The following is a 23,155-nucleotide window of genomic DNA, read 5'->3' as shown; positions in this document are numbered from 1 at the left end:
CCGAGCGGATCGCGGGCTCGGGCTGCGGGCACAGGGCGGGCCGGGCGCGGAGCCTGGGAGCGGAGCCCAGGCCGTGCCGCGCGGCGCCATGAAAGGCAAGGAGGAGAAGGAAGGTGGCGCGCGACTGGGCGCCGCCAGTGGAAGCCCCGAGAAGAGCCCTAGCGCGCAGGAGCTCAAGGAGCAAGGCAACCGGCTCTTCGTGGGCCGCAAGTATCCGGAGGCGGCGGCCTGCTATGGCCGCGCGATCGTGAGTGTGCCCGCGTCGGGGGTGGGGCCGGCGCCCGGGCCAGGGGAGGGGGCGGGGCCTGCCTGGCCGCCGCCGCCAGACCTACGGAGGGTCTGGGCCCGGACGGGGGAGGGGCGTTTGGGGTCTGAGGACTCAATGGTGATCTCGTTCGAAAGGGGCCAAAGCCGCGGCTCTCGAGCCCATAGCCGGAGAACTATGGTGGGTGAAAGCTTCAGGGCGCTTGAGACCGTCAGGGCCCGGGAGGCCAGGGATTTCCACAGGTCTGGGAAACTTACCCTTACAAAACCTACTGGAGTCAAGAAGGTGGGCTCAGGCAGGCCTCGGGACCAGACGCCACCCTCCAGCTATTCCTCAGGATCCAGGAACTTTGAAGCTGAGAAACCTAGATACTAGCAGGTTTCCAGCCATGAACCCCAAGCCAGGAGAGGCCTTAGGACTGAGGAGGCAGGCTGAGTTCACTCCCTCATGGTGACTGGTCGATCCTGGTCCCCAGACCCGGAATCCCCTGGTGGCGGTGTATTACACAAACCGGGCACTGTGCTACCTGAAGATGCAGCAGCATGAGCAGGCCCTGGCCGACTGCCGGCGTGCCTTGGAGCTGGACGGACAGTCTGTGAAAGCACACTTTTTCCTGGGGCAATGCCAGCTGGAGATGGAGAGCTATGACGAGGCCATTGCCAACCTGCAGCGAGGTGGGCCTCCAGGCTGGCTGGTTATGGGGGTGCCTGGGGCCAGGCGGGTGGACTGGCCAGCGGATGAGCTGAACTCTCTTCCCTCAGCCTACAATCTGGCGAAGGAGCAGCGGCTCAACTTCGGGGATGACATTCCCAGCGCTCTGCGCATCGCCAAGAAGAAGCGCTGGAACAGCATTGAGGAGCGGCGCATCCACCAGGAGAACGAGCTGCACTCCTACCTCACACGCCTCATTGTGGCTGAGCGGGAGAGGTGGGCTGTGGTGGCAGGCTCAAGGACCCCCTCCCCCACAAGTCACCATTCTTGAGTCACGAACACAAGTATTTATTGAGGGCCATCACTGGTGAACAGGAGACAGACGGTGGGGGGATGAGGCCTGAACAAGCCCAAGGTTACGGTGGGATATGACCTTCCCTAGCCAGACCTCTCTCTGACCAGCTCCTGGTCCACCCTCAGGGAGTTGGAAGAGTGTCAGCGGAACCATGAGGGTGACAAGGACGACGGCCACATCCGGGCCCAACAGGCCTGCATCGAGGCCAAGCACGTGAGGGTGCCCCGGCCCACATGTGGGTCTGTGTGTGTTTGTGTGCATGTAACATGAGGGTGGCCCTGGCTCCGGTGGGGTCTGTGTGTGCCTGTCTGGGGAAAGCAGATGTGGTGTCTGGCCCACGCGTGGCTGCTTGGCTTTTTGCAGGACAAGTACTTAGCAGACATGGATGAGCTCTTTTCTCAAGTGGATGAGAAGAGAAAGGTGAGTGGTCTGTTCTCTGGGGCCTGTGGACGGCAGGAATTGGAGCAGCGTCCACTTCCTGGTCCCTGACTTGCTCCTGTGTGAGGCAGAAGCGGGATATCCCTGACTATCTGTGTGGAAAGATCAGCTTTGAGCTGATGCGGGAGCCGTGCATCACGCCCAGTGGCATCACCTATGACCGAAAGGACATCGAGGAGCACCTGCAGGTGAGGGCTCACAGGCACTGGGGGCAGGGCCTGGGCCCACTAAGCACCTTCTGACCCTGTTGTCACTGCAGCGCGTGGGCCACTTTGACCCTGTGACCCGGAGCCCCCTGACCCAGGAACAGCTCATTCCCAACTTGGCCATGAAAGAAGTCATCGATGCATTCATCTCCGAGAATGGCTGGGTGGAGGACTACTGAGGCAGGGCCACCAGCCCCACCTTACCTGACACCCTGGCCCAGGAGGGCCATGGGGCGATAGCCCCCAGCTCCTGTACATAGTTTGTGCCCCTGGATCCCTGCTCTGGGTGTCCCCACCCCATCTTCCATCAGTTCTGCTGTTAGGCCACGAGCCTCCCCGTCCCCCTTCTGGGCCAGAAACAGCAGGCTAGGGTGGCTTGGGCTGAGGCTGCTGCTGCCACCACTGTCCCTGTAATAAAACCTGTGAGCAGTTATAGGGCTGTGTGCTGGTGTGCGATGGGACTTGCCAGCTGCCTGCTCTGGCTAGCTGAGGAAGGTGGAGATGAAAACACTGGTGTCGAGGTTGAGTGTGGCGTGCCACCATCGGTCAGGGAAATATAGCACCTGGATGGGGTAGGGCACAGGGATTAGTTGGGGGCCCTCAGCCCAACGCAGCCCCCTCCTACCAGCGACTGACCTCACCAGCCTGGATAGTGCATTCCAGGGGCCGTGCCGATGGCGTCAGGGTTGGGTACGTGTCCCGGAGCCAGGATAATGTGGTCTTGTTGGGATGGAACTTGGGCGTCTTCTCAGGGGGATAGAGGAACCAGCGCTGGGGGTGGAAGCAGCAAGGTCACTCTGTGTTGTGGTGAGTGAGCCCCAAGTCTCAGGCACCACCTTGTGCTGACCTTGCGGCCGTAGATCACCTCTGAGAACCCAGGCCCATGCCAGTGGAAGGGCACCCCAGAGCCAGCTCCTGTGGGGGCAGTTATGAGTAGCTGATTACCAAAACCAATTTGCACTCCCCACCCCACCCCTCCAGATCCCCTGGTCTTGCATGGCACCCACCTGCAATCCCAAAGCTGTAAGCAGGGGTGGTACCCAGCAGACCAAATGTGGGTGGGGTGTAGTGGCGGAAGAGTGAGGCCCATTCAGTGAAGTTGTTGTCCCCGAAGAAGTACAGGGTGTCTGCCAGCGGGAAACACAGGAGGGGGCGGGGGCCTGCCACCTGGGCACTCCCAAACACCCCCTCCCCGGCCCACTGCCGCCCAGGCCTGGCTCACCATTGCCCAAGGAGTTGGGGTCCTGGGGGTGCAGCAGCTGCTCCACATACTCCTGGAAGGGTATGTCCACTGCGGAAAGGGGCCAGTCAGGCCTGGCTGGTGCTGCCTGCAGGAGGCTGGCAAGCAGGCGGGCTGAGGTGGGGCGGCTCACCTTTCTGGTAGGAGTAAGTGTTGGCAGTACTCAGTCGTACTACGTTGTCCCCAAACGAGGCCAGCAGCCTTTCGCGGGAGCACAGAGCCCGGAACCTCTGCGTAGGAGGGAGAAGATCTAAGGGCCCGGGCCAGCACGGGTGACAGATGGCCAGGAGGGGCGCGAACACTCACCGAGTTGTCTGTGAGCCCCTGCAGGATGACGGGTCGGGAGAAGGCATAGCTGGAAGGAAAGGCAGAGTTGCGGTCGGGTCTGACCCTCGCCCTCCTCTGCCCCCACCCCCACGCGTTCGCTCGAGGTCATGGGGAGGCGGCCTTGGAAGGCCTGGGCGCGCACGGCCGGCAAACGTTAGCGTGACAGACAGCATCGATCTCGGCTGACGGAGCTCCTGGCCGGGTTTTCGGGCGTGGGAGGTGTAGCCAGCGCGGGAGGAAGCACGTACTGCTGGATGAACTCGGCGTAGGTGAGGTCGGCCCGACGCTCCACGGTGCAGCGCTGCTCCTCCTCCACCGCCGCCGACGTCCCGGGCCCGCGCCGCTGCCTGCAGGCACAGTCGGTGAGCGTCAGGGCCGCCCGGAAGCGCGGCCCCGCTCCCGCCACCCGGCGCCGCTCACCACCCTCCGTCGCCCTCCGAGCCGGGCCGAGCCGGAGCCGCCAGCATCCAGAACACGAGTAGCAGGAGCGGCCGCACCGCTGGAGTCATGAGTCCGCCGCCGCGAGGCAAACCCGGATCCCCGTCGTCGTGGCAACGGCCTGCGCACCCGGACGACTCCCGGAAGCGGCCTCCTTTGGCCCGCCCCGGAAGGGGCGGCATTTCCGGAAGGCAGAGCGAAGGCTGCAGAGAGCCGCTTGTGACTTCTGCCAGCTCCCATTGGTGACACGGCCACCCGCCCACCAGAGTCGTCGGGGCGTAAGAACAGGTCAGCCACCGGCGCGACGGACCGGTGACAGGCAGCCTCAGACTGTGGCTCCCGCTTCCTTTATTTGGTTCACAAACCCGGGTCCCCCTCCTGCCTCGGGCAGGCCGTCATGAGTACTCGCACAAGTGGCCGCAGCCGGCAGGGCAGTGGGAGCTGCCCTCCAGCCACTTCATGATGTGCTGCAGGTGGCCCCCGTGACTGCAGCCCTGGCACCACACGAACAGACCTTTGACCACGTGGTGGCAGACTGCGCACATGCTGGCGCAGCGGTGGCACCTGTCACAGACCCAGCCACGGCTGCTCATCGGCCGCTTGCAATGGCTGCAGTTGACGTGCAGGGTGGTGGAGGCCTGATTGAGGCAGCTGATGGCACGGCTGGTGCTGAGCTTGACCACCTGGTTGGACACGTTCCAGAGGCAGAAGCGCTGCAGCAAGTCGATGTAGGACGTGTACCAGTGCTCCTGGTGGTGAAAGGGGATGAGGGAGGCCAGCGTTGTGGCACCCCGGGGGGTTGCACCCCAGCATGCTGGGTGCAGGTGCAGGTGGGGTGTGCAAGGATGCCCTCCCCCAGGCCCGGTCACCCACCTGGGTCTGCTCATCAATGTCCTTGCGCACACGTTCGCCCAGGACGATGAGCACGGACACGGCCATCTGCACATCGCCCTGCTCGGCATAGAAGCGCAGCATGTCACACACCAGGGCACTGAAGAAGTCTGGCGGCAGGCGGCTGTCGTAGAGTGCGTGTGAGACAGAGATAAGCGAGAAGGAGGAGTCCACGGGGGCCAGGGAGGCCGCGTCTGCCTCGCTCCCGCTCACGTGGGGCGAGTCGGCCTTGTCCTGCAGGTGCTCAGGGCCTGGTGGGGTGTCCACGATCTCGTGGCGCAAAGGGAAGGCCTCCTGGGGCAGCACATATTCAGGCTCCTCAGCTGCAAGGCAGGGGCGGGGAGGCAAGGTCTGAGCCTCTGGCCCCACCTCCCACCTCTGGCCCCACCTCCCACCTCTGGCCCCACCTCCCACCTCTGGCCCTCCCAGCCCCCACTCACTGTGTGCGTGTTCTGGGTCCAGCAGGTACAACTCCTCTTCCTCGCCCTCCACGTCGCCCAGCAGGTAGTCGGCAGGCACATCGCTGCCCTCAGTCTCCTCATTATCTGCCCAAGAGGGAGGGAGGGAAGGAGAGATTTCCACTGGCGGGTTGCTCTGGGATGCCCCAGGCCCACACAGCGCCCTGTGCTCCCTCCAGCCTACCTTCATTGGTGATGAGCGTGGCTGAAGAGTCGAGCAGCACCGTGTCGCTCCGTGTGTCGCCCTTGCTGCGGTCCAGCCGGGTCTCACTGCCCAGTCCTTGGGACATATCCTTCAGGTTGAAACTGGGGGCAGGGAGCACCTATGGGTGGGTGAGCTCCAGGAGTCCTACCCTCTGGGGAGAGCACCGCTAGGGGTTTACCTGTTCATGAGTGGCAGGCCACAGGAGCTGCCCTTGCCCACGCTGTGGTTGAGGTTGGTAGTGGGCACCAAGCCAGGGCTGCAGTAGATGATCCGTAGCATCGTCCATGTCTGTGCCACCTGGGGGGGGGGGCACTGGTCACTCATGGGAGTTCTAGGTCCTGGTGCCCCATGCAGGCCTCCCCTTTTCCTGGATGGAACCACAGACCCTCAGCGTTCAACTGCCCCAGGGAGCCAATGTCCTGGCCCACCCCATGTAAGGAAACAAAGGCCCATGGGAAAGACAAAAATCCCATCCTGCAGGGCACAGAAGGAAGCAGATGTGGGAGGCGGCCAATGTGGAAATGAGCCTGGGGCCCAGGGAGGTGATGAGAGAAGCAGTGTGGACCTCTGCAGGGCCAGATGCCTGAGGAAGTCTGAAAGCAAGAATGAGTCAGAGGGAGCTTAAGCTCCACAACACCCCAGACTTGCACCCCGAGATGGCACTGGTGTTTGCCCTGCTTTGGGGCCCTGGGGACCCTCAGTTATTGGGGCAGGTGAGGGTTGGTGGTGGCAGTGGCCAAGCTGAGCACTGACTCAGGGCAGGGTGTGGGGGCAACAGTTGTTGGAGCCCCCTGCCCCTACCCCAGGATCATGGCCCCTGGGGCCCCCTCAGTCTAGCCCCACCTACCTGGTTTCGACCGAGCTCCCGAGCCACTTTGGCATTGTGGTCACAGAGCTCAGCCAGTGGCCGGCCAGCCAGGGCATAACGCTCAGCTGTGTCCACAAACCAGCTCATGCTGCCACTGCCAGGCTCCATCTCAAAGACGCTGAGGGCACTGGAGGCGAGCCCCGCAAAGGGCTCAGCAGGGTCCAGCTTGCGCTTGAAGAAGATGGGGTGGCGCCGATCACCAGCATAGGGCTTGCGCCCTGAGTCGGTGGCCACTAGGCTCTCCTTGGCAGCAAAGGCCAGGTCCCCAAACAGGCCATAGCAGAGGCCCTCGGGGTTGGCACGCTCAACGGGCTGGCTGGCATCACGGAACAGGTGCTGGCACAGCGTGCTGTCCTTGGAGCCAGAGAGCAGGAAGGAGGGGTCATGCGGATGGCGCCAGGCAATGCCTGTTGTGACATCGCGATGCTCCTCAAACATGGCTGCAGGCACAAAGGGCCTGCGCACGTCCCACACGTAGATGTTGTGGTCCACCATCATGGAGCATGTGGCCAGGTGGTGGCGGCACTCGGGCCGCCACTTGACTCTGGCTACTGAGGCAATGGTTTGCACACAGTGTACCTCCTTGGCGCGGTGTGTGGTCATGTCCCAGACCTTCACCATCTTGTCACGCCCACCTGTGGCCAGCCAGCCCCTATAGAAGGCCCATGCAGTCCTCAGTTTCCATCCGGGGGTGGGAGGGCTCCCCATTCTGTCTCACAGGACTGGAGGCAATGAGAGAGCCCTTCCGTGAGCCCCCCCACCCTGCCCCACTGCCCCTGTACCCACTCCACCCCACACCTGTCGTCGGGGTGCCAGTCACAGCAGAAGACGGGCCCATTGTGGGCTGTGAACATCCTCTCACAGCGGTCAGGCCGCCGAATGTCCCAGAGCTGCACGTTGCCATTCTCGAAGGTGGAGGCAAAGGTGAAGTAGTCTCGGATGCTGAACTGGACGTCCCGCACGCTCTCAGACTGGCCTGTGGGCAGGACGTCAGTGGAGGGAGAAGATGAGTGGGGCAGCCCAGAGGGGGCTCCAGGAGGGAAAGTGGCCAAGAGTGGCGCCCTTAGAGAGGTTGTGGACCTCCCCGCCAAGGCCTGCCTGGGGGGACGGGGTGAGGCGAGGACACCACAGCCTGGGCCAGGGAGCAGGACACCAGGCATTGGGTGGTTTCTGACACAAACTCCTGGACCTCAATTTTCCCTGGATTCTTGTCTGATGTCAGTCCTTGTGTAAAACTGTACCCCAGCTTCAGGACTGGGGATCAGCACTGGGTGAACAGGAGCGTCACTGGGCCATACTCTCCTGGGGGTGGTGGTGTCCTGAGGTCTCTGAGGGATAAGGGTGCCCCAGCGTCCACCCAGCCTCTTTACCTTGAGTTGGGGCTCTGGGTCAGCCCCAGAGGACTGGAGGCCTTGAGGATCCCTGTCCACCCCCATAGACTGCCACACCAGAGCCTTTGAGGGCAGGTCCGGCTTTCCACCAACACAGGTAGCTCAGGGTTTGTCTTAGGAGGCCTCCCCAATTCTCTTAAGACCTCTGAGGCTCTACCCTGTGCTTCAGTTGGTTAGTGGACAAGGGAGAGCTGGCTGAAGGCCCGTCAGGGAACTGGGCCTACTGGGAAAAGAGTCATAGGGGGACCAGTAAGTGAACCCCACCTCCTCTGCATCCCTGGACCGAGGACCCTGGAGGTCCCAGTGGACTTCCTACAATGAGGCAACCTGGAGTTCTGAGGCAAGGGAAGATGAGGCAGCGAGGCGACCCTCTGCTCAACCACCCAGGTTGGCTGTGGCCTCCTCGGGCTCTGTCCTCTCCCTCACCTCATACCCAGCCTTGATTTGTGCTGCCCCACTCCAAGTACCCCTCACACCTCAACCAGGCCTGCCCGTCCCTTCCCTGCTGACCCCTACCCATGCTTCCGGTGCCCACTCAGCTGGCCCCTCCTTCAGGAAGCCCTTTGAGAGCATATCTGAGTGCCTTTGATGCACGATTTCTCAGCTTGCCTGGACAAGCCAGCTGCCTGCAAAGATGTGCGCACACCTGCCCAACCTGCCTCTGAGGGCCTCACCTGAGAAGGTGCTGACAGAGTCTTTCTTGCGGAGGTCAAAGCACTTCATGAAGCCATCCTGGGAGCCACTGAGCAACACATGGGCCTCAGAGGGGTGGAAGCAGACTTTGTTCACCGTGCGCTTATGCTCTGTGAACAGCTGGTCCTGCTTGTTGCGGGACGGCCGGCCCAGGTTCCACGTGACCACCACACCATTGGTAGCCGCTGTGGCCAGCAGGTTCTCGTCCATCTGGTGCCAGACAACATCGGCACAGCTCAGGTTGAGCGAGGGCTTGCGGCCCACACGCAGGTTCAGCTTCTCCACAAACTGTTCCTCCTCGATGGCGTAGATCTTGAAGATGCTGCGACCCGCCACGACCACCTGGGCCGCATCTCGGCACACACTGATGGCATTGGCCGGTGCGTCCAGATGGCAGTGCATGGTGTGGCCTGTTAGCGCACTGCCACCCAAAGCTGTGGTCACGCGAGACATCTTCTCCATGGCTGCACAGATGGTGGGGACAGGAGGTCAGTGAAGTTGGCTGGCCTTCTCAGCCGGTGTGTGTGTGGGGATGCTGCCAGCTCAGACCCTTTACCCTGGTTGGACCCCCCAAAACTGGTTAGGCCTGGACTAGTCAGTCTTGGTGAGCCAGTCCAGGGCAGTCCACCGTTAATCAATCAGTCTGATAGGCAAGTTCCATTACCCTGGCTGGCGGGTCAGAAGGCGCCGTGGAGGCCCTGGGGCTGGTCAGTCCCATCAATGTCTCACTTCTGGGGAAGACTCCACATGGTCAGTCCCAGCCCAGGTCACCTTCCCATCCCCCCAACAGTCAGATCTGGGCAGTCACTGGACCTTCTGTCAGTGAATCCCCGCAAAGAAGCGAGGTGGTTACTACCACCCACACAGTCGGCCCCGGGGCTTCCGGGGATGGGCCAGAAGGGCTAGAGGGGCGCGGGGGACATAGAGGGACTTCAAGGACCGAGCTGCTTAAGGAGCCTGAAGGGTCTGGAGGGACACGAGGCAGGAGACACAGGCCGCGTGGAGGTTGCGGAGGCAGCGGGAACAGAGCCAGAGGAGCCGAACGAGCCTCTTCCTTCGCGAGCTCCCGAACCATTTAGTAAAATTCACCGGCCGGGGCGGGCCGGAACCGCCGCGCCGGAAGCAGCCCTTCTCTTTCCCGCCCGTCCCCGGAAGTGGTCGTGTTCTTGTCAGCTTCTCGGCGAAAGTTCCGGATCGCGGAGCTGCGCGGGTGGAGGTGGAGTTTTGGTTCAGGACTGAGGTAAAGGGCCTCCCTCGGTTCCGCCTTGTTGGTTGGTCTCTTTTGTCTCATTATTTTAATACTAGTGCTCATCTTTCCCCCGAAGTCCGTCAGCAAGTCTGTGCGTCCCTAAACGAGTTCCGAATCCCTCCAATCGTCTTCACCTCCTTGCTCTCTTCTAGACCCCGGGAGCAGGTTTTCCTAACGGCTTTCCCCGGGTCCCAAGTTCCCCGTGATCTGAACTCCGGACTAAGGCTCCCCACCACGCTGTGAATAAATCCCAAACTCCTGGCCTCTGCCCTCTCCCGGCGCACCTCCATCCACGGCCGCCTCCATCCCTTCCAGCCCCTCGGGGCAGAAACACCTTCCCCCGCCACGGTCAGATGACCCAAAAACAACTCTGACCCGTGTTTTTACAACTTTTTTAATATATATTTTTATAAACAGGTCACGTGATAAAATAGCACAAGAAACACTTACCAAATATAAGGTTATATCTTCCGCATATACAGGAGAATGAGGTCGTTATGTACAGTAAGAAAATGATTTTAGGGGTTGGTTGGTTTTGTTTTCCTCTCTCCCCTTAAATTTTCCTCCTACAGTCGTTGGAAATATCACAGCTTCAGTTGCATTAATACTTTGGACAAATGGACAGCTGCCCCCTCCCCACTAAGGAACTGTGGGGAGGACGGGCTGAAGAAACTGGCTCCTGACCACCTCAACCCAGGAGCCTCCTTCCAGCACTCCAGGGGCAGAGAGATCTTTGGGCTGTTGAACTGTTTCTCTGCTTCAATAGCATCTCTTTCTCTCGCGCGCGCTCTCTCTCTCTCCCCCTCTCTCTCATTCTCTCACTCTCTGGCTCTCTGGAAACTGGTTACTCTTTTCCAACCAGATGGGGGTGGGGTGTCCCAAGATTAGGTGTGGGTGCTATATCTCCTGGGGTTCAAGGTTGGGATGGAAAGGGGTCCCAGCCCCCTCCTCAGCAATTGCCAAGATGTGCCAGCATCCCCTAGGACTTCCGAATGTCTTGGGATCAGACAGAACACGGTCAGAGCCCATTTGGGCAAGCAGACGTTTGGGGAGCTGGGAAGGGGTGGGGGCAGCTAGAAAGGTGCCCTCCCTCCTCGGTGCTGAGGATGTGCTGGCCACTGGAAGATCAGAGTTGCTTGCTGATGCTGACCAAGCCTTGGCTAGGGCCCAGTTTTTCAGCTTCCACCTGATGGAAACCTGCCCAGGGTGAAGTGTAGCACTGAGGGGCCTGGGCCCAGCTTGGCTACAGGGCCTACAGTGTAAGTTCCACCCAGGACTGCTCCCAAGGCCTGCAGGCCCTGAGTGTCGCTCCAGCTTGGGGTCTCACAAGGTAGCTGTACCACCTCTGGGTTGAGGTGCACTGGAGTGGGTGGGCTAATGTTGATTATGCCAAGGTCACTGTCATCCACTCTGCCCCTCTCCCAACCCAATTCTGCCCCAGCTTGGCCAGGGCCCAAGGACTTGTAGGCCTGCGGGTGGGGGTGGGGCGAGCAGGGGGCTGCTTCACACAGTGGCAATGAAGACGGGAGGTTGGGTCAGGCTGGCATGGGGTGGGGGAAGGGCGGGTGGGACTTGGGCTCCTCAGAGGGCCATGGCTTTGGCGGCGGCCTGTTTCCCTTCGCAACCCTTGGAGGGCTGCAGGCGCGATGCGGTCGGTGGAAGATGCCGACAGCCCATGGGGCTCTACTGGGTCCCCTGTGTTCTGGGGTACCCAGCCCCCCTCAATCCCCCAGGGCCCTGCCCGGGATTGGGGGACAGCCGGGAGACAGAGCAGGGTGTGGCGGGGAAGTCGGTAAGGGCGGCGGCCATCTGGCGAGCTTAAAGTGCCCCCAGGACCGGGCCTGGCCCCTGCCCCAGCGGGCGGGCGAAAGATGGAGGCGGCTGCGGCGTGGTGGAGGGCGGGCGTGCAGGGCGGGCACGAGGGGCATGCACAAATCCCCGAGTGTGCGTGCGTGCGTGCGTAGGGCTGGTCCCGCCCGACGCCCCTCCCTGCCCAGGCGGGGCCAGGAGAGGAGCGGAGGGGCCATGGGGCGCGGGGCGGGGCTATCCCTCGGTTTGTCCCGCCTCCCGCGCTGGGTGTGGGGGCTCCCCTGAGGGCAGGGCCGGGAGTGGGGGCTCAGCGGCGCCCCCGTGTCCCCGCCCAGAGCGTGGCGGGTTCCTACGACGGGGGCAAGGATCCCCCGCGCTACTCGATGACGAGGCAACGGGGCAGGTGCTGCGAGAAGTACTTGAAGAGCTCGGGGGTGGCTCCGGGGCAGTTGGTCAGCTCCAGCTCCTCCAGCTCCTGCAGCTGCACCAGTCCCGAGAGGCCCGTGGTGGTCAGCAGCGGACAGCCTGCGGGGACCATGGCGGGGGCTAAGTGGGCGCGGCCCGATAGCTCGAGAGGGGCGGGGCTGTGGGGCGGGGCAAGCGGATGGGCGGGGCCAGGCCAGGGCTAGCTCCTGCCGGGCGTCTCCCTGCTCCGACCTGCACCGGGGACACAGCGAGGCAGCCCCAGGTATGAATACGCACAAGGTACCCTGCAAGGCTGGTACAGTCGGACTAGGAGTGCGTGTGGTGGGATGGTCACTGTCAAGGCGGGCGGCAGGGGGTCTCACCTGCCAGAGACAGGAGACGCAAACTCCTCATAGCCAGGAGGTGCTTCAGGCCGAAGTCCTGCACCTGGGCGGGAGGGCGGGGCGAGTTAACTAATTCCGCTCGCGCCCTGTAGGAGCCCCACTCTTGGGGTCAGGCCGCAGGCCTGGAGCTGCTGGAGGGGCAGGGAGCGGGGTTCAAAACGGGGGTTTCTCAGCTCCCCACGGAGCCAGAAGGTCGTTGCGGAGTGCCAGGGTGAGGGCATTGGGACAACGCGCGCTCCACTTAGGTCAGCCGCTGGGTGTGGAAGGATCCCAGACTTCCACTCAGGACCTGAGCAGGTCAGAGGACCCCGCGCCTCACCACCTCCCCTGACTACTCCCCGATCTCCGGAGGCGTGCAGGATCGATACCTGGCAGCACCATCTCAGGTAGAGGCTGCGTAGGGACGACATTGTGGACAAATAGCTGAGGCCAGTGTCGGTGATGCGTACACACCTGTGGTTGCAACAGAGAGGGGGTGCCCAACTTCAAAACACCTTGCCCTGCCCCTCAGCTCCGACCCCTTCCTCCTTTTCCCGGAAGTGCCTCTGGCGTGAACTCACCCCTGGCCCCTCATAATAGCTCCTTCCTTTGCGTCACCCACACTAGACCCACGTTTTGAGGGGCCCGCCCCGCAACCCGCTCCCCTCCCACGCTGCAGCCCCTCTACCTACAAGCCTGTCCACTAGCTCCCTGTTCAGAAGGTCCACCCAGCCTCGTCTGGTCCTGCCCTCCATAGCCTGCGAGTGGGGGATACACACACCTGTCCAGCACTAGCTCCTCCAGGCGGTGCAGGTCGCAGGCCACGTACTCCAGCGCCATGTCGGTGATGCGTGGGCACCAGGAGAGGTCGAGGCTGCGGAGCTTGCGCAGGTTCTCCGCCACAAGCTCCACGCCATCATCAGTGACTTTAGAGCAGCCAGAAAGGCTGAGCGCGGTGAGGTTGGGCAGGCTGTGCACCACGTTGACCACGCCATGGTTGGTGATCTCCCAGCAGGAGAGCAGGCGCAGCGTGTGTGTGCTGTGGCCCTGGCGCGCTGTGAAGTAGGCCAGCGCCGTGTCTGTCACATGGTAGGCCTGCAAGCTCAGCTCTGCCAGGTTGGGCAGCAGCTGCGAGATGGCCGCGATGGCATCGTCTGCCACGTTGATGCAGTCACTCACGCTCAGCGAGGTGATGCGTGCGCTCAGGCTGGACCACAGCCCCGCCTCCGTGAAGTCATTGCAGCCTGACAGCTCAAGGCGCACCACGCCCTGCATCTGCTCCAGCATTACCTGTTGGCAGCAGGTTCGGGGTCAGGAGGCCAGACCTCGCCACTGCCCCTGCCACTGTGAAAGCCTACATCGGTTCCCTGGGAGTGCCCCTCCCTGCAGGTTGTGCTGAGGAGAGTAGGAGATAGGGCAGAACAAGCCCACCGAGAGGCAGGAAGCGGAGTTCTCCAGAGTGTAGATGAGTGTAAACAAGCATCGAGCTGTACTCTCGAACAAGTGCTCTTTACAGTGTGTCTGTTACACCTCAACTACACCCTAAAAGAGGAGGCAAGGCACAGGGGAACTGGGAGCCCAGGGCCTGGCCCCAGCAGGCGCCTGGAGCAGTCGGTGTTGATGATTTGTTTAGAGTCGGGGTCCTGGGGAAGAGCCCACCTGCATAGCTGCTCCTCTGACCTTTGCCCCTGCTGCCACCACCTCCAGTGTCCTCCCCATCCATGGCCGGCTTCACTGGCATGCAGGGCCCATGCTTAGAAGGGCCCCACACTTAACTACTTTATTGTCGCTGTCTTGAAATTCTTAATCATCTCTGAACAAGGGACCTGCATTTTCATCTTGGACTGGGTTGCTCAAATTATGTAGCCAGTTCTGCCCCCCCCAAAGCCACAGCCCCCCTCAGGGCACTGGCATAGCCCTCAGCTACATTGCTCCTTGTGTGCCCGAGCTTCCTCCAGGGGCCACTCCCCACCTCCCCCCACCCTTGCATCTGTTCCATTGCTGTTCCTGGCCCTGTCCCCCATCCCTGTCCTTTCTGAGCCAGCAGGGGGACACACCTCCAAGCCGGCGTCAGTGATGGTGGAGCGCTTGAGGCTCATGGCCTTGACACCCTTCTTGGAGAGGGCATAGTTGTCAATGAACTCACAGATGTCCAGGTCAGAGACACCAACCAGGCAGAAGCCCTCAAAGCCACGTGCAGCAAAGCCCTGCAGGTTCACGAACTCCTTCTCACCACCAGGCAGCACATTGTAGAGCTCCTTGGCATGCAGCACAGGTGTGAGGCCCACCCAGAACTTGGGCTGGTAGAGCACACGCCTCCAGGCCTTGCACACCTGGGCCAGCACACACTTCTCGCAGGCCGAGAAGTACCAGAAAAGGCCATTGAGGATCTTTTCGTCTGTGGCCAGCGGTGGCCGCTCTACTGGGGGCCCGGGCACCGGGGCTGAGGCTGGTCCACCAAGGGGGAGCCCTGCCGGGGGGCACAGGCCCCCGGCCAGAGCAGCCCGAGGCATCGGAGTAGCCAGGCTGGGTGGTGGGAGGGTGGGTGGGGGCAGAGGCTGGCAGGGGCGGTTCTTGGCAGCTGGCGTGCCCTTGGTGATACTGGCTGTGCCCAGGCCGTTGGGCTGGCCCGGCAGCTTCACCAGGCCATTTCGAGGCAAGCATGGGGGCTTGGGGTCGCCGTTGACTCCAGGGCTGGACATCTTCCTCGCTCACTCTGCAGACAGAGGCCCAGAGTGGGAAGTGAGTTCTATGTTCTCTCCTGGAAGGCGGAGCTGAGCTGGGCCCCTTCCTATCCCTGGGCTTCCCCTCCCACGGCACTCTCAGAAAGGCTCTGAGTACAAGCCTTCCTCTGACTGAGCAGCAACAGGACAGGGCTGACCCGAGAGCACCTGTAGGCACTGAGCTCGACCTGCACCCACTCACAGAGTTCAAAACCTAGGTACTAGGGTTTCTAACTTACAGATGAGAGAACAGAAGTGATGACAGACACTCGCTTGTGACTGCTCCCTTTACCTTTGCTACCCTGAGGCCCACATCAGTGCCTGCCTCCGCTGCGCAGGTGCTGTGTAACTGAGGGACAGGATTGGGGCAGTCTCTGGCCCCTGCACTGTGGAGTGCCAGCGTGGCTCTGTGGAATGATTCCGGTGCCTGGCATGTGCTGGTCCCCCTGCTTGCTCATAGGCTTCCCTGCCAGTACTCTACAGTAGGTTCCATGGCCCAGAATCTACCCAAAGAAAGGGCAGTTGTCTTCCCAGTATTTACCGTGATACCAGCCGTGAGCCCTGAACACAACTGTCTCTTTACTCCACCACCTAACCCACTGAGGATGATGCTGTGGTGAGTGCACCCATTGACCAGATGAGGAAACTAAGGCCGAGGCAGTGTGAATTGCTTGCCTGAGGTCATAGTAAGTGGCAGAACCAAGACTTGGACCAGAGCTGGCTATGGAAGGCTATATGAGAGGAGCTCCCCCCAGGGTTGGGCTGAGACCACCTGGCTCCCTTTCTAAGGCCTCCAAGGCTATGAATGTGTGGCAGAGGGCATTGGCACAGACGGGCCTGGAGAGAAGGGGCAGTGGGACCCTCACAGTGCCACCCTCTGTTCATTCTGTATCTGCCCATCCCACACCGGACATCCAGTGAGGAGCATCCAGGGAGGGTGCTCACCCACACGCTCCAGGTCACACACTCTGGACTCAAAACAAGCCCTACTCTGGCTACGTGGCCTGGGCAAGGCCTTCCCTTCTCCAAGCCTCACTTTCCTTACTTCTAATCCTGGGAGGTGATGATACCCCCACCACGGAACAGCACGTGCAAAGGGCTAAGCATAGTGTACGGGTCACAGTGAGCAATTGGAAAGTTGTTTCTGAGCTCCATGGCCTGCCCGAAGAGGAGGGGACAGTATTCTCTGGGATGTGAGTGGGCAGTCCTTCCCTGCTCTTTCTAGCACCCCACACCCCCCCCCAACTGCTTCTAAGCCCTGAACAGGACAACCCTTGCCAGCATTCCATGTCTAGGGAGGGGGCGCAGACCTGGGACATGTGGCCCTCATGGCTGCAAACCCAGCTTTTGGTCCCAAAGCCTCCCTGCCTTGGCAGCAATGAGCCCCTAGGCTGGCAGTCCACCCTGGGCCTTCCCTTCCCAGGGGAGGCCCCCTCACTGCAGCTCATGATCAGGCAGCTCACGACCTCACATAGGCTGATACAAGACATCCATAACATCTGCCGCTTGCCCACTGGGATAATCATGGATTTCTACCTCACAGCAACCCTGCGGGGAGAAGGGGTGGCCACTACCGTTACCCGTTTTCAGATTAATTAGGAACCTGAGGCTCCAAGGAGTTGGTTTACCAGTACAGGAGGAGGGAACCACAGTGGCCAGCTGTGTCTCATAGAGGGACAGGATGAAGCCCACGACTGGCCCCCACTTCTGTGTCCAAGGGAGAGGCTGTCCCCGCAACTACCTCCTGTGGGCTGCTGGGTAGAGAGAGGCAGCACCGGCCTGAATATCTTCTGTGTCCCCAAAACGGGGTATGAAGATTTCCCGGCTCAGGGCGCGCCGCCCACAGACCTGGAGCGGCCGGCTAGGCGCTCGGCGCGCAGCACCATGGACAGCGCTCCCCCCACCCCACCCCCCCACCCCACCGCGCGCCAGCCGCTGTGCGCGTGCTCGGAGGCCAAGCACGGCCGCCTCCACCGCGGACAGCGGCTGGTGGTGTGTGGGGTGGAGAACCGATCTGGCAAACCCATCTTAACAGGGAGGGGCCCTGGAGGCGGGTGGGGGGTGGTGCAGGGGAGAAGAGAAGCCGCCCTGTTCGTCTAAGATCCCGCGGAGGCGGCGGAGGTGGCACCAGGGGAGAAATAACTTAAGAGCAGTGCGGATTTAGATTGCAAATGCTCCCAGCCATGGGTGTGCACGTGGAGCGCCTGAGTTGGGGAGGAGGGAGATGCACGTGGATGCCCCGGGCAACTGCGAGGCTCCCTTCTCGCCCCCACTGGAGCTCACATTTGCACACGCCCACAATCCCATCCTCACCCTTCAGGCCTCAGGGTGGAGCTGGTGAAAACAAGCCAGACCCTGGGAGAGAGCCCGAGGGAGGGAGGGGCCAGGCTGAGGATGACCCTCATTAGCCTGGGGAGAGTGTCTGAGGCCTGGCTGCTCCTCACCCCGCACCCCATCCCTGGCCAAAAGGCACCATCCTGCCTGTCAGTCAGCCCTTTCCACCCCCTACCCCCATCCCCAGATTGGAGCTGCCTCCCACAGAGACGGCCCTGCTGCTCCCCAACCTTGTCTATGGTCATGCTGGGCGTCAGCTGCTCCTCACACTCCAGGCTCATTGACCCAGCCTGAGAATCCCCTGCTCTGGAGCTCAAAACTGGCAACAGGCGCACCTTGACCAAAGGGCCAGGGCTTTGGGAGAAAAGTGAGCTCAGGGTTAGAGCTGGATCTCCCTGCCAGTTAGGCAAGAGGTCCCTGGGGGGCTGGGACAAGGGCCCCTCTGCCCGGCCCTGGCCTCACCCACCCACGTGGTACCTGACTGCAATCAGTGGGCCTTGGCATTTCCTGCCAGGAGGGGTTAAGGGCAGCTGCCAGTCTGCTGGGGGCTGCTTCCCCCTTAAGGGATAAACACCAGGAGCTAATGCTGGGAAAAGGGGTTTTTAAAAAAAGATGGCCATGCTTGCACTATTGTCCGACTCAGCCCTGGTGGGTTGTTCCTCACGTGGAGTGGAACTCTGGAAAAGGTCCCCTCCCAGGATAGGCTGCGGGGGCTCGAGGCGCCTGGGCTCATGCTAGGAGGAGGAGGGAGATGGTGGCCACTACTTTAGTTGTCTTGTCCCCATCAGCCTGAGCCAGAGCTGGATCAGGGTACCAAGTGCGAGAGCTTCTGTGTTTCCCTCGCAGACTCACTGTGAAGCATGGGGACCAGAGTGGACCTAGGGCGCATGCTGGGCTCCTGGGGGCTCCTGGGAGGCCTCCAGAATTTGGTGACTTCTAGGCTGACAGTCTGCAGATGGCCATGTTGGGGCTTCATAAGGAGCTGTCTCTTCTGCGGGCGGGCGTCACTAGTCCCTGGGGGCCTCACTTCTGGCTCCTCCCCAGCCCTGGCCCCTGTCCTGCCTTCCTCCTCCCCTCCCCATCTCTGCCCAGGCACATGCTGGCCCCCCTGCTTGCTCAGCTGGTCTCCCTGCTCCTTAACCCTGCAATTTCCTTCTCCTCCACCCTTTGGTGTGAGTGCTGCCCCTGCCTCCCCCTGGGGACCTCCAGCACTGAGAAAACACCTCCAGGGGCTCAGTCATCATTTGGGCTCTCATCACTGTCTACCTGTCAGCCTAGCCCCTTGATTGGGGACTCCTTGAGGACAGACAGCATCATGGTTTAGGGGCTTCTCAGTGCTTGCTGAATGAATGAATGAATGAATGATGGCAGTCCAGTTAGCAGGGTCATGCAGAAAGGAGTGTGGCTGCCTGCGGCCCATGAGGCTTGATGGAGGACAGGGTAGATTAACAGGAGGACGGTCAGTGAGGAAGCTGCAGCTCAATTCGTTAATCCCGGTCGTGACAGAGGTCAGTGGCCACTGGAATTGGGTTGGTGCCAGAGTCTCTGAGAAGGCCCCCAAGACTGCAGGGCTTGGGGTGGGCCCTGCAGTTATTCAGACCCGTGGGAAGCCGATAGCACATGTCTCCGTTTTAGCTGAGACTCCCCTTGGAAGCTGCAGGGGAAGGAAGCTGGCGACCTTTGCCCGTAATCTGGCCAGACCTGAGGGGAAGGGGCCAGACACCCCCAGGAGGGAGGGAAGCAGGGGGTCCAGCTCTTCCCAGCACCACACCTCTCACTGCTGGTCTGAGCCCTTCACACACTGCCTGACCGTGGTGGGGAAAGCAGGTCTCAGTGAATTTTCAGAAGTTACACAAAGCTGGGATTTGACCCCAAGACCCCCATCTGTGACTCCCGAAGGCCAAGCCGGGCACATGGGGCCACAGGGCAACCTGGGGCCCCCAGCTGGCCTGCCTTTGGCCAGGCACACCTTCTGTGGCCTCCTTTCTCTGCTGTGTTCTGCTTCTTCTGTCACCTGTGCCTTCACAGCCTGGACCCGAGCTGGTGGTCTCTGCCAACATTGTCCCGTCACCCCTGCTCTCCTTCCAGAGGCTGCAAGCTGCATGTCCACCACTGGGACACTCTTTGGGACTGCTCATTCCCAGGAAACCCTCAACCCCTCAAGGCCGCCACCTTGGAGGTCTCTTCCTCCATCTTTGATGCCTCCATCTGACACAGCCTGTCCTGGATGCTGGGCGGGGGTGTTCCTGACCCCAGTAAAACCCGTACTGACCAGTTTCCCCTGCCTGCTGAGGCCCCTGGAGCTGGGCAGTACATGGAAGGCATTAAAACTCATGTACGTTGATCTGTGGTGGCGGCCCCAGGGGCATGGGTGATTACCAGGGCAGCTTGGGATTGGGGACACGGAGTGAGCTGACACACTCCATGACAAGCCCCATGACTCAGGCACATTCACATCCCTGCCACTTTGCACATGTCCTGGCAGCAGCACTCCCCTGTCTCCCCCAGCTTGCAGATGCTGCTGGGGTGCAGGCTGCCCCACCCGTGCACTAGGGACTCTGGGGAGGGAGCACATGGCTTCAAGAGACGCAAGTTCGTGCTCCAGCACAGTCTTTTGGCTGAGCTCAGGGCACCTCAGCCAGGTAGGACTGGTTACCTTGGGGAGCAGATGTTGGGTCCCAGGCCACGTCTTGGCTCCCCTGCTTTGAAGGACCTGAGCTCCCCAAGGCCGAGGCCTGAGGCATCTCGTGACTGCTGCTTTGGGCAGCTGCCTCAATCCCTCTCCCTCTTTCCTGCCCTGTTGGGGAAGGTGGCCTGAGCCCACTTCTGAAGCTGGTCTGGTTGAAGCTCCTCTAGTCCACCAGTGGGAAAGGTTCTGGGCCACCCACAGACCTTCCTTCACTGCCATCTCCACTCCTCCGCCATGCCAGCCTCTGAGACACAGCAGTGATCCCTCCATGTGTGAGGAGACAGGGCTGTGGGCCGCAGCCAGCCCCTTCCCCCACCTCGGGGTGAGATGTCTCCCTGGCTTTCAGCATTGCAGGCCCGCCTGGGCCCATCTGTCTCAGGGGGTCCAGGTTCCCCCCACCTTGTGGCCACTTGTTTCCATCTCATCAGTGGGAGATAGGACTCACTCGAGTGCCCTGGAAGTGGGCGTGAGCTGGATGGTGGTGTCTGTCCCATGAACCCCCCCCCCCCGCAGTGTTAGAGGTGCTGACAAGTGAGGGAAGGGGGGAGGCAGGTAGTAGAGGCGGCAGGCCCTGGGGCAGCTGAGTCCTGGGGTCCCCTGAGGCCTGAACAGCCCACCCTGCACTGCCCATGTTTACGACTGGGGCTTAACTTTCCCCCCTCTCCAGACAGCTCTGGTCCAGCCATGTGGCCACCTCTTACTGAACCAATGGGTCTCCATCAGGCATATGCCCTGGCCTAGGGGACCCAAAACCTCTCAGGGGCCCAGGCCAGCCCAGGGCTTCTGCGCCAAGGCTGCTGCCCAGCAGCTCTCAAAGGAGTTGGTGGAAGAAGGGGCCCTGTGCCCTGCCTGTCATCAGGGAGGCCTGAGCTGACTGGTCACTGGGCTGTAGGAGGTGGCGGGTGTGGGGAGGGGCCTGATGGAGGGGGCAGGTTGGGTGGCATCCACCATCTGCTCTCTCCATGGAGGGAAGGCTTCCTGTGCAGAGACAGGGAGGGGCTGGAGGAGTGGCCACTGGGCCACCGGCTCCCTAAAGCTCCAATAGCCAGGCCTTCTCTCCTCCTGGGGTGATTCCGGGTGCATGACTCTCTCTACCCACTCCAACTCCAGGAGTACAGGACCCCTCCCCAGCAAGTCTCAGGGTGCCCACTTCCCCTTCTGAGGCCCTCCAGCCTTGGCCAAGGCCTGACCCCTCCTCCAGAACCAGGCACATGCCCAGCCCCTCCCTTCCCCTCATCCTCCCACTGTGGCAGCTCCATACAGGCCCGGCCAGAACGTGTCCAGGGGCAGACAAGCCCTCCAGCCACCGGTCCACATGGCTCCGCCTGGAGCGAAGCTGTATCTAATATCTCTCTTATAGGCCCAGGGGCTTGTGGTGCTGAGGTGGGGGACCCAGAGCGCAGTGATGGTCCAGACCCTCACCCAGCCAGGTGGGCTGGGAGCCTGCAATTGCCCTTCCACAGGTACACTGTCAGGTGGCACCCCCCCACCCCAGTTCTCATCCAGTTGCCATGGGGAGTGGGCCTTGACCAGGCCCTCCACAGGGATAAGGGGCTATGGGAAGGCCTGGCAGGGCCTGAGGCCCAGTGGCCACGGCCAGGGAAGGGGCTACGGTTACATAAGCCCGCTGGGGGTGGCAGAGGCGCTGTCCCAAGCCCCTCTCCGTCCCCTCCTCATTGTGGCCACCCGCGGCGGTGGCGTAGCCTGGCCCCTCCCGGCCCCGCAGCCAAACCCAGAGCACACACCTTACCTCAGCCCGGGCTCCTGGCTCATGCCACGCTGTTCACCGGGCGTCCTCCCGTCATGGGGAGCCCGGCATGGGCGCCGACGAAGCGGGGAGGCGGCCGAGGTGCTGGCCTGGCCAGCAGGGCCCGGCCGCGCCCCGCGCCCAGCGCTGGGGCCTGGCGGCCCCCTCGGCCGCGCCCCGAGAGGAGCTCCCCGGTGGGAGAGAATTGGCCACCCCGAGCCTCCCACCGGGGAGGCTGAGGCTGTGCCCAGGTAAATAAGGCCGCTTTGCAGGGAGCCGGGCGGGCGCCTCCTCCCTCCCCTCGCCCTCCTCCCGGCGCTCCTCCTCCGCCCTCCTCCCTGCGCTCCTCCGCGGCCGCCGGCGGCGCCGCGCGCGCCCCCCGCCTGGCACTACGCGCCGCGCCCTCGCGCGCTCCCGGCGTCCGGAGCCAATCCGGGTTGGGGAGCCCGAGCGGGGGCGCCGAGGATGCCGAGCCCCGCCTCTCCTGCCCCGCCCTGCCGCGCGCACAGCGCGCTCCCGCCGCGGCGCCCACGGGCACGCGCCAGCCCCAGCATGCGCCCCGCCCCCCTCTTCGCCGCGGGCGCCCTCACAATAACAAACCCGGGCGCGCGGCTGCGCGGGGACGGGAGGGGAGGGCAGAGGAGGACAGGAGAGGGAGCGGGGCCAAGGGAGGGCAGGGCGCGTGGCCGGAGCGCGGACCTGGAGCGAGCCCCGCCTACGCGGAGCGGTGGGGACCCCAAATCCTGCCGGGAAAAGAGGACTCGAACCGTTTGGAGCCGGCAGTTGCGTAGGGGTGCGCGCGGTTTTATGGGGCTCCGGGCTGGCCCCTTGCGTCCCAGCCCTTGGCTGTCACCTGCGGCGGCGAGAATGGTCCGACCCTCACCATTCCCGCACTGCTCCGTCAAGGCCCTCACATTTCTTGTGCACCTGCTGGGTGCCAGTTCCAGGAACACCCCTCAGTGGGGGACACCCCCCCTCCACAGAACTGAGAAACAAGTGACCAACAAATCCCTTCAGAGAATGACTATTTTGAGAGTGATGAAAGTTCAAGAGGGCCACGTGATGGTGACCTGCAGGGAGGTGGTGTTAGGACTCCCGAGGACAGGACACTTGAGCCAAGACCCCAAGGATGAGGGGGTGGGGAAGTGGGCCAAGTGTGCAAAGGTCCTGAGGCCTTAAGGAGCCTAGCAAGTTCCCTCTGGAATAGACTAGTTGCTGAGGTGGTGGCTGCTTTGTAGGGACCAGGCTGGGAGAGAGGGTGAAGGTGGGATGTGGTAGCCTGGTGGGGAGGGCGGTCTGGGCACTGGAAATGCCAAGCCTCCCAGCAGACTCAGGGAGGAGGATGGAAGCTAATAGATCCCATCAGAGACAGCAAAGGATCCAGGTGTGG

At 62.1% G+C, this 23,155-nt stretch overlaps 4 protein-coding genes and 1 long non-coding RNA gene across 6 annotated transcripts; 2 read left to right on the top strand and 3 right to left on the bottom strand.

Moving 5' to 3' along the window:
- The first annotated feature begins 88 nt into the window (after positions 1-88).
- Positions 89-2,348, top strand: STUB1 (STIP1 homology and U-box containing protein 1). The gene is made up of 7 exons (XM_019756212.3): positions 89-247; positions 741-939; positions 1,027-1,192; positions 1,397-1,484; positions 1,635-1,691; positions 1,781-1,897; positions 1,969-2,348. The coding sequence occupies exons 1-7, from the start codon at positions 89-91 to the stop codon at positions 2,092-2,094; spliced, it is 912 nt and encodes a 303-aa protein (XP_019611771.2). The 3' UTR covers positions 2,095-2,348.
- Positions 1,249-4,275, bottom strand: JMJD8 (jumonji domain containing 8). The gene is made up of 9 exons (XM_019756211.3): positions 3,903-4,275; positions 3,731-3,829; positions 3,462-3,510; positions 3,289-3,385; positions 3,138-3,206; positions 2,923-3,042; positions 2,763-2,830; positions 2,552-2,686; positions 1,249-2,478 (listed from the first exon to the last, which is right to left on the bottom strand). Exons 1-9 carry the CDS (start codon positions 4,100-4,102, stop codon positions 2,398-2,400), a joined length of 918 nt encoding a protein of 305 aa, XP_019611770.3. The 5' UTR covers positions 4,103-4,275; the 3' UTR covers positions 1,249-2,397.
- Positions 4,252-9,541, bottom strand: WDR24 (WD repeat domain 24). Its single transcript, XM_019756190.3, has 8 exons — positions 8,408-9,541; positions 7,141-7,318; positions 6,322-6,994; positions 5,653-5,771; positions 5,454-5,575; positions 5,252-5,356; positions 4,794-5,134; positions 4,252-4,669 (listed from the first exon to the last, which is right to left on the bottom strand). The coding sequence occupies exons 1-8, from the start codon at positions 8,886-8,888 to the stop codon at positions 4,316-4,318; spliced, it is 2,373 nt and encodes a 790-aa protein (XP_019611749.1). The 5' UTR covers positions 8,889-9,541; the 3' UTR covers positions 4,252-4,315.
- On the top strand, positions 9,528-10,257 carry LOC109460632 (uncharacterized). The gene is made up of 2 exons (XR_002139521.3): positions 9,528-9,666; positions 9,828-10,257. It is a non-coding gene; the product is annotated as an uncharacterized LOC109460632 (long non-coding RNA).
- Positions 10,054-22,109, bottom strand: FBXL16 (F-box and leucine rich repeat protein 16). Of its 2 annotated transcripts, none has more exons than XM_074322753.2 (6): positions 21,764-22,109; positions 14,330-14,988; positions 13,054-13,562; positions 12,662-12,746; positions 12,273-12,336; positions 10,054-12,009 (listed from the first exon to the last, which is right to left on the bottom strand). In XM_074322753.2, the coding sequence occupies exons 2-6, from the start codon at positions 14,972-14,974 to the stop codon at positions 11,861-11,863; spliced, it is 1,452 nt and encodes a 483-aa protein (XP_074178854.1). In that variant the 5' UTR covers positions 14,975-14,988; positions 21,764-22,109; the 3' UTR covers positions 10,054-11,860. The 2 variants fall into 2 exon arrangements, with proteins under 2 accessions (XP_074178854.1, XP_074178852.1); XM_074322751.2 differs by having other exon boundaries at positions 21,769-22,108.
- Between the last annotated feature and the right edge of the window lie 1,046 nt (positions 22,110-23,155).

Source organism: Rhinolophus sinicus, chromosome 10, assembly GCF_057876585.1.
Source record: "Rhinolophus sinicus isolate RSI-liver-muscle chromosome 10, RSI-T2T, whole genome shotgun sequence".
NCBI lineage: Eukaryota > Metazoa > Chordata > Mammalia > Chiroptera > Rhinolophidae > Rhinolophus > Rhinolophus sinicus.
This window is presented reverse-complemented; position numbering and strand designations above follow the sequence as displayed.

Bases quoted from the DNA above. Each gene is read 5' to 3' on its own strand.
- WDR24 (XM_019756190.3), bottom strand. From the start codon at position 8,888: ATGGAGAAGATGTCTCGCGTGACCACAGCTTTGGGTGGCAGTGCGCTA. The intron at 5,576-5,652 runs GTAAACCCCTAG...CCCTGCCCCCAG, and splicing joins GGCCTGCCACTCATGAACAG to TTTCAACCTGAAGGATATGT. The intron at 5,135-5,251 runs GTGAGTGGGGGC...CCTGCCTTGCAG, and splicing joins GGACCCAGAACACGCACACA to CTGAGGAGCCTGAATATGTG.
- JMJD8 (XM_019756211.3), bottom strand. From the start codon at position 4,102: ATGCCGCCCCTTCCGGGGCGGGCCAAAGGAGGCCGCTTCCGGGAGTCG. The intron at 3,511-3,730 runs GTACGTGCTTCC...CTTTCCTTCCAG, and splicing joins TACGCCGAGTTCATCCAGCA to CTATGCCTTCTCCCGACCCG. The intron at 3,207-3,288 runs GTGAGCCGCCCC...CCCTTTCCGCAG, and splicing joins CACTTACTCCTACCAGAAAG to TGGACATACCCTTCCAGGAG.
- FBXL16 (XM_074322753.2), bottom strand. From the start codon at position 14,974: ATGTCCAGCCCTGGAGTCAACGGCGACCCCAAGCCCCCATGCTTGCCT. The intron at 13,563-14,329 runs GTGTGTCCCCCT...TGCTGCCAACAG, and splicing joins TCACTGACGCCGGCTTGGAG to GTAATGCTGGAGCAGATGCA. The intron at 12,337-12,661 runs GTATCGATCCTG...CCTCCCGCCCAG, and splicing joins ACCTGAGATGGTGCTGCCAG to GTGCAGGACTTCGGCCTGAA.
- STUB1 (XM_019756212.3), top strand. From the start codon at position 89: ATGAAAGGCAAGGAGGAGAAGGAAGGTGGCGCGCGACTGGGCGCCGCC. The intron at 1,692-1,780 runs GTGAGTGGTCTG...TGTGTGAGGCAG, and splicing joins AAGTGGATGAGAAGAGAAAG to AAGCGGGATATCCCTGACTA. The intron at 1,898-1,968 runs GTGAGGGCTCAC...TTGTCACTGCAG, and splicing joins ACATCGAGGAGCACCTGCAG to CGCGTGGGCCACTTTGACCC.